General features: G+C 47.4%; 1 protein-coding gene across 1 annotated transcript; it reads left to right on the forward strand.

Moving 5' to 3' along the window:
• The first annotated feature begins 6,976 nt into the window (after positions 1–6,976).
• On the forward strand, positions 6,977–8,537 carry LOC134489826 (zinc finger and SCAN domain-containing protein 30-like). Its single transcript, XM_063292696.1, has 2 exons — positions 6,977–7,038; positions 7,888–8,537. Exon 2 carries the CDS (start codon positions 7,938–7,940, stop codon positions 8,535–8,537), a length of 600 nt encoding a protein of 199 aa, XP_063148766.1. The 5' UTR covers positions 6,977–7,038; positions 7,888–7,937.
• Positions 8,538–8,744: the final 207 nt, after the last annotated feature.

An 8,744-nucleotide genomic window follows, 5' to 3' on the forward strand; every position in this document is an offset into this window, starting at 1 on the left:
TTACTGGACTTTTGTTGACAAGGAAGAATTGACAAAACTTTTGGATTTTGTCCTTTTAGTTAAGAGTTGAGTTGTCCTGTTCTGACTAAGGCCCGACACAGGAAGCGGTGAATTAATGACTTTTATTAAAAACAGTAACTATATACAGTAAAGTACAGTAGGCAGATGCTCAGTAACACGTGATTCAGTCACTGGGCAGGTTCCACACGTGAGGCCAGCAAGGCAGGGAGGCGAGGCTTGGGTGCAAGGCTGGGCACGGCAGCAAGGCAAGGTAGGAAGTCAGGGCTCTGAGGCAAGTTGGAGCTCGGTAGCAAGGCTGGACTTGGAAGCAAGTCACTTCCCTCCCTGTGTCCCTGCAAGCCCCAATCTTCCATCACATCAGGCCTGCAACTGCCCCACCACCTATCTCTCCCCCCGCCACCTCTGCTCTTTTGGTCACCCTGCACAGCTGCCACTGCCCCCAGGCCTCTACTTTGGCCCCAGCACCACTGCTGTCACCAAGAAACGTCACCTCAAGCTCCAAACTGCTGGCCTTCACCTCCCCATACCATTCTTTGAGCCATGCATCCCATACGTTCCCCAAGCCGCTAAAGAAAACTGGGAGAGATATTAAAGGACACAGCAGGGCAAAGACCCATTTTGAAGGCAAGAAAAACTCCAAGCTGAGAAACCGTTCTTCTTTTAATACGTGGTTGGAACTGGAGTGAGCTTCTCAACGTAATTGCAACCTTCAACCTCTTACATTTATTTGGCTATTCTTTAACTACATTCTAGCTCCTCCAAGGACTACCCTGTAATCTCCTTGATCCTCTCCGTCCACTTTCTCTCTTGCCTTCCCCTTCATCTCCTTCCTTCATCCAGGCTGGACATAGTCCTGTTTTTCTAGTTGATCGTTTATTCCGCTCACTTTCTGCAGATTGACTACCGCTTTGGAACTGGAGACCCTTCTTGGGCATTCTAGTGTTGGAAAGAAATCTTACCACATCTGTTCCAAGCCAGGAATGAAAGTTTGTCCCCAGTGGGCACAACCACCACAGGAGTCAACCGCAGAATGCATTTCGCAAATGCTGCGATTTTCTGGCTGCAAGACGGCATTCAGGAGAGCAGATGGGATGATTCCAAGTTTTTTCTTCCTTCATGAAAAAGCTCTGGGCTCCAGGAAAAAGTCTGCCCAGCCCCCCAAAAAGTGCATGTTGTCAGCTCTGCCTGCAAGGCCCGCAGAGACAGCTGCTCAGTTGGCCATGTTTCCACTGGAAGTCCAAAGTTGCTTTTGATTCTGTTAATAGAAACAAACTTTGGGCTAAATTAGAGAAGCTGGTCCCCGACATATGTCTCACTTATTTAATGCAGGCTCTATATCATGACGGTACTGTATAATGCAAGTTAGATGCAACAGGGAAGGTTTACTTACAGGTGATGTTACAATGAATAAGGCAGCGATAAGGTTGTATTCTGGCCCCTACGTTATTTAACATCTATCTCAATGATCTGGAGACCACGTTACTTCACGTCAATGGCCATTACCCATCATTAGGCAAAAGGAAAATTTCTGCTTTGTTATGTGCTGAAGACGCTGTTCTTCTTTCACGTACTAGATTGGGTTTGAAACATCTTCTTGAGGCACTAGTTAAGTATTGCCAAGAAAATCCGTTACAAATCAACTCTGATGAAACCAAAATCGTAGTATTTGGAAAAAAAGTTAAAAACTATGTATCAGGAAAATTCATATAATAACACAACAAGAGAATTTCAGTTATTTGGGCATTTTATTTAACCGTGCTCTGCCCTGGCAATGTCATTGCAAGGCAATACTTCTGAAAGCAAAACCTACTATGATGGCCTTGCTTCAATATTTTTATTCTAAAGAAGGGAGATTTGTTCCTGCAGCAATACACATTTTCAATGCAAAAATTGCATCCCAGATTTTATATGGCGCTCCAATTTGGATGACATTTGTCAGTAGGCCAACTGCAGGTGAAATTTTTAAGATCTCTCTTAAGTGTTCCAAGCCGTGTTCCAAATTCTGTTGTTCTCCTGGAAACTGGGCAATGCCCTTTAAAAACAATGGCTTGCTTAAGCACCATTAAGTTTTGGTTGCAAATATACATTTCTAAAAACAAGGAAAGATTGCTTCAGGAAATCCCAAGGGAATCCTTTTTTAGATATGTGGTTTAAACAGGTAACCCAAAAGCTTAGCCAGATTGGTATTGAAACTGATTTTTTTTTTCTACAGGTATGACATCAGCATTTCATTGTATTAAACAGAGATTATGGGATAATCCAGTACCAGAATTAATGGCTCATTGTCCTGTTCTGACTATGACTTGACACAGGAAGCGATGGTAACGTTCTTTATTTAACAGTAAGAGATCCCGGAAAGGGGGATATATATAAATAATATTAAACACATTAAATTAAGTGGTTCATAACTCACAAACGCATGGTGGCAAGCAAGGCTCTGAGGGAAGATTTGGTGCGGCGGCAAGGGCCCGAGCCTCAATCCCCTCTGGCGGAAGGCTCTGGCTTCTGGTGCTCTTTATACCTCCGGCTTTCCCGCCTTTTTCACACAGGAGCCAATCGCCTCTCTCGCTGCTCGGCCCGCCTTTCCAGCCTCCTTTCTCGCACACCGATAGGTGGCGGTGAATCTGCCTCCTGTCTGTCTTCAATCGGTGGCTCCGGATCTTGCTGCTCAAGGCTCTCTCTCGCTTTTTCGGCAATCGGCTGATCTGCCTCCTCCTCAGCCTCAGCCTCCGTCCTGACACTAATGTCCCGTCTCAGCCCAAACCACATGCAGGACACCAGGGAGGCAGTTGCAAACTTTACTGAGGTAACTTCTGAGGTAAACTTCTGAGATAACTCCGAGCCTGAGCCCCCATGACTGCTAAAGCCAAACTTTCACGTTCATCTGTAACTTTTGGAGTCAGTTATGGATATACTCTTGAGCTCCCTAAATATCTGAATAGTTTATATCTAAATACCTAAAATATTTAATACATAAATGAAATTTATAATATTATTTATATATATATATATTTAATATTAAACACATTAAATTAAATTAAATAGAGAGCCAGTTTGATTTAGTGGTTAAGGCATCAGGCTAGAAACTGGAAGATTGTGAGTTCTAGTCCCACCTTAGGCATAAAAGCTGGCTGGGTGACTTTGGGCCAGTCACTTTCTCTCAGCCCTAGGAAGCAGGCAATGGCAAACCACGCCTGAAAAACCTTGCCAAGAAAACTGCAGGGACTTGTCAAGGCACGATTGAACAGATTAAGTGTGTGCGTGCGTCTGTGTGTGTGTGTGTAAGTAAATACGGAATAGACTTTTCAAAAGCTAGATTAAATGTGTTGCCATCAAATATGCTTTATGGTAGTTTTTAAAAATATCCCCGTCTCTCAATGATTTTGCTACTGTAATGGTATTGATCTTGAAATTGTGGATCATATTTTATTGTACTGTGAATTTTGTAAGATTCTTCAACAGGAAGTTATCTGGCCTATTTTAAAATCAAAACCAGAAAGAAATACTTATGAGTATGTTAAAAATTTACTTGCAGAGGAAAATCCCAAATTTACAGAGGTAACAGCCAAAGTTTTAACTATCCCAATAAAAAAAAGGTTTTTAATAATAAATCAATGAGTTGGGGTTTTAGGTACATTATTGTTATGGAATGTGTCTCTGAAGGGCGTGTGATATGGTGGATTTTGGCAGTGCCACTGGTTCTCAGGAGGGAGGGAGCACATTCCAAGGAGGTGGAGGAGATAAGCGGAAGCACATTCCGGGAGGCAATGGTGGGAAAAGGAAGAGGTTCCGGATCGCCCCGCCCCAGAGTCTCCCAGGTTATTTCCCCTGAGGTGAGGCAGAGTAGCTCTAGTCTGGCAAGATTCTGTCTATACGGTGTGAGCAAATAAAGCACTGGCGTTTGAATGGACTGCCCCGTCATTGTTCTTGGGCTGAGCCTGACAATTATATATTATTTATGACATATTTTGTTTGTTAAATTGTTATACTTAATATCGAATTTTAGATTGTATTTGTAACTTGCTACTTGGGCCTTTTGGCTGTAAATAAAGATTGATTGATTGATTGATTGAGAGACCGCAGGCACCTAGCCACTTACTCACTAGCCACCGAACTTAAAAGAGCACAGGAATTCCCATATTTTTCAAGCTTGCAAGAGATGAGTTCACACATTTTCCCAAATGTCCTTTCCTAAGCTCCGCACAAACGTTTTCTGTGACATTCATTAGTTTCCTTCAATTCAACAGCAATATGCTTTACCCATTGTTTTCCTCATGTATTCTATAAAAAGGGGGGGGGGGAGGAGGAGGAGGAGAAGGAAGAAACCCAGGTTAAGGAGAACACATACTGTTTCACCCAAGTCCCAACAAGCACAGTCCACTGGGGCATGGACAGTCTTCAGTTCCTCCCAGGCGCAGTTGCCTCCCGTGCTGGTTATTGGCTTAAACCTAGAATGCCCAAGAAGGGTCTCCAGTTCCGAAGCAGTGGTCAGTCTGCAGAAAGTGAAGGGAATAACTGATCAACTAGAAAAACAGGATTATGTCCAGCCTGGATGAAGGAAGGAGCTAAAGGGGAAGGCAAGAGAGAAAGTGGATGGAGAGGATCAAGGAGATTACACGATAGTCCTTGGAGGAGCTAGAATTTCCTTAAACAATAACCAAACAAATATAAGAGGCTGAAGGTTGCAATTATGTTGAGAAGCTCACTCCAGCTCCAACCAAGTTTTAAAAGAACAAAGGCTTTCTGCAGCTTGGCATTTTTCTTGCCTTCAAAATGGTTCTTTGCCCTGCTGTGTCCTTTAATATTGCTCCCAGTTTTCTTTAGCGTACATCTCCAAAGGCAGAGGAGCCACTTCTGAAGGACTTCCTCCTCCTCTTTCCCGGTACCTGTCTTATATTGAGAACTGCATTGTTGTGATTACGTTAAGAGTGACCATAAGCAGGGCCTCCCAGCGAGACTAGGAGAAACCCCAAATCTATTTATTTATTTATTTTCTATCCCGCCTTATTTATTGTTGTTTATTTGTTTAGTCGGCTCTTCGTGACTTCATGGATCAGCCCACACCAGAGCTTCCTGTCAGTTGTCACCACCCTTAGCTCCGCCAAGGTCGAGTCCATCACCTCTAGAATATCATCCATCCACCTTGCCTTTGGTCGGCCCCTCTTCCTTTTGCCTTCCACTCCCCCTAGCATCAGCATCTTCTCCAGGGTGTCCTGTCTTCTCATTATGTGGCCAAAGTATTTCAGTTTTCCCTTTAGTATCATTCCCTCAAGTGAGCAGTCTGGCTTGATTTCCTGGAGGATGGACTGGTTTGATCTTCTTGCAGTCCAAGGCACTCTCAGAGTTTTCCTCCAGCACCACAGTTCCAAAGCATCGATCTTCCTTCGCTCAGCCTTCCTTATGGTCCAGCTCTCGCAGCCATAAGTTACTACGGGGAACACCATTGCTTTAACTATGCGGACCTTTGTTGTCCTTATGTCCCGTCTTATTATTTTCATAAATAACTTTTTTTAAAATATTATTTTACAAATAACTCAAGGCAGTGAACATACCGAATGCTCCTTCCCCGTCCTGTTTTTTATTTTCCTATGTACTATTTCCTATTTTCCCATGACCCAATGAATTGTGGGTCATTCATCGGTACATCTCTGTTCAAAGTCAAAGATGGAAGTTCCCTGGAATCGCAAGGGATACAAACCCAAAACAACTCCATCTTGCAGAGATTCACTCTGTTCCTTCCCATCCAGACTCTGACAGCCTCGAGGCCAGCAGCACCACATCACCTGTTTGGCCTGGGGATGGGAAAAAATAACTGGGTCTCGTCAGCACATTGAGGATACCAGATTCTAGGCCATCAGATGTCCTCCCCCAGCAGCTCCACACAGATCTGAAAAAGGAGGTGTGAGTGGGGAGATCCTTCCAGCACAGACAGAATAGACGTCTCTGGACAAATCTCTCTTCCGCCATCACTACCTCAAGCAGGAGGAGAGCCACTGCAATACAGTGCATTCCCTCAGAGGTGTTGCAGAAGGCGGCCACGGTCCGTGGGACTGAGAGCCACTGAGAGATCAAGGAGGGTTGCACTGCCCCAATCCTGCTCTCTCCATCAGTCACCAAAAGCGCAACCAATGTAATTTGCACACTGTATCCAGGCTGGCTGGGAATGGATTGCCAAGGAGCGAAATTATAAAAACAAACATAGAGCCACTTTGGTCTAGTGGTTAAGGCAGTGGGCTAGGAACCAGGAGCCTGTGAGTTCCGGTCCCGCCTTGGGCACGAAAGCCGGCTGGGTGACCTTGGGCCAGCCACTCCCTCTCAGCCCAACCCACTCACGGGGTTGTTGTTGTGGGAAAATAGGAGGAGGAAAGAGTAGTAGCTATGTTCCCCGCCTTGAGTTATTTATAAAAATAATAAAGGCGGGATAAAATTTAAATAAATAAAAAATATATTAAAAAGTAATAAAAAAATAATCTGCTTCCTCTAAGGCTCTCTGCAGTTGCAGGGCAACAGCCCTTTCAGGCAAGCAAGGTCACGAACGCTAAATTCCATTTCCTGTCTGTGCCTTCACTGCCTCTGCTCCCTCTGTGCAGGGATGCGGCCGTCTACAGACACTTTCGTAAAAACGGAACGCTGGAGACGAAAGCAACTGGATTGAGCAGCCTTCCTGCTCGGCGTTGGGGGCGGCGGGGGCGGCAGGCAGACAGCCCCCTTCCTCCTGGCCCCGCCCTGGAAAACGCACGCTTTCTCCCCTCTGTGCATCAGCACCTGCCTTGCACGCAGCAGCCACCAGGGGGCTCCCTCTGCACAGAGAAGGGAGCACCGTGCGCTGCCGCATTGGGCCACCGGGGGGCGAGTGCCACCGGGGGCTTTCCAGAGGAGGACGGAAGGGGAGTGTCATCGCTAAGTCTTGCCCCTCTAGGAACGCTGCGCTCTCCCTCGTTAACCCTTCGAGGTCCGCAGGAGGTTGAAAAGGCTGCAGGAAGGGCTCGCAGGGAAGAGATTCGGCCGTGGCCCTGGGTGAGTCGGGGGCCTCTTCCTGTGCAAAGGGAGGCGGAGGGTTCCCGCGCTGGGGAAGGAAGGGACACGTGCCGAGTCCTCATCCGGGTTCAATCATCTGAGTCCTGGGAGTGGAAGAGCCCGGATCCCATGGTCCCCTGCCGCCCTTGCCGTGCACGTAACAGGCGGGAGGGGGGAGAAAGCGGAGCTCCAGACCAGCCGCGTTGCCCCCAGGAACAAATCCAGGATCCCGCGGAAGGAGGAGGGGATCTGGGGGAGCTCTTCACGCCCCTTTTTCTGGGAAAGCCCGTGAGTGGGGGGAGGGGGAGAGTTTGCACTGCAAATCGCAAGCAGGAAAGAGGAAAAGCTTTGCAAGGAAGGGGGTGCAAAAGATTGTGCCTCCCTTCTGACCATGTGGTGGATGGGAGTAAAAGAGGGTGGGATCCTCCGCAGTTCATTCACCATGTCTTAGGAGGGTGAGTGACCAGGACGGCGTTCTGCGCTACCTTCTTTCAAGCCCTGTGTCTTATGTGAACTCAGCCCCTGCGGCTGGTGGAGCTGTCTGGGCTCAGGGCATGTTGTGTGAACCTGCCTGGGTGTAGTAGCGTGCCTTGGCTCCTCAAAAGCAAGCCCTGGAGAAAGGGAACTGGAACATCCTAAGCCAGGTCGTTTGGTTGGCATTCCATTTTCTGTGCACTGAGCTTTCGTGGCTTGTTAACCTATTTGGGGTCTGAACTCTCTGCTCATGCCACTGCGATCCTATACCAGCTCAGGAGAAAAATTGCTTTCTTGGGGATGAGTGCTGTTCCGTGGTTAAATCTACCACTTCCTAATTCTTGGCATTTATTTTCTTTTCTCTTTCTGATAAAGTGAACATCCTTGCTTACAGGCCAAATTATCTCTTGGGCAAAGAGTGCTGAATGGCCTGCTGCGGCCATTCCTGCGGCCACAGGAACCGTCCTCTGAATGTGAATGAAGAGGCGTTTGGAGATCCAGAGGATTCCTTGGACCCACCTGGAGTTGTGCTACAGGAGAGAGGAAGAATGGAGACACAAGCCTTAGCAAGTGAGGGAAGTGGAAAAGGCCCTTCTGCTGTTCGGCCTGGGAGCTGTGGGGAGATCTGGGCCAGAACCGGTCAGGGGATCCTGGAGGAGGAAACCATCCGTTCAGAAGTTTGGCCCTGGGACTTCAGGAGCTTCCGATATCTGGAGGCTGAGGGTCCCCGAGGACTCTGCAGCCGACTCCACTCCTTTTGCAGTCGATGGTTGAGACCGGAAAAGCACACCAAAGCGCAGATGCTGGACCGGGTTGTTCTGGAGCAGTTCCTGGCCCTGCTGCCCCTGCAGATGGAGAGCTGGGTGCGGGAGTGTGGAGCAGAGAGCAGCTGCCAGGGGGTGGCCCTGGTGGAAGGCTTCCTCCTGAGCCAGGTGGAGGAGCAGAAGGAGCAAGTCGAGCTGCAGGTGAGAGACCTTCATCTTGGAAGCCCCGAAGGGTTTGAACGGAATAAACGATGGGTTTGAATTCCTAACCCCTCCCTAGCAGAGTTCTCTGGCATTCATAATACGTGGAGATGTTTCACTCACTCTTATAGGACCTTGTTCCGTTATCCGTTCTAGAAGATAGATTTGGGACAGCCGCTCCTTTCTTACTTTCTAGCCTCACCGATGGACATTGGGGCTTCCAAGTTGTCTTCAGAGAGCAAGATTCCACTTCATGTTGTGTGACGT

This window comes from Candoia aspera, chromosome 2 (assembly GCF_035149785.1).
Source record: "Candoia aspera isolate rCanAsp1 chromosome 2, rCanAsp1.hap2, whole genome shotgun sequence".
Lineage (NCBI taxonomy): Eukaryota > Metazoa > Chordata > Lepidosauria > Squamata > Boidae > Candoia > Candoia aspera.

Bases quoted from the DNA above. Each gene is read 5' to 3' on its own strand.
- LOC134489826 (XM_063292696.1), top strand. From the start codon at position 7,938: ATGGCCTGCTGCGGCCATTCCTGCGGCCACAGGAACCGTCCTCTGAAT.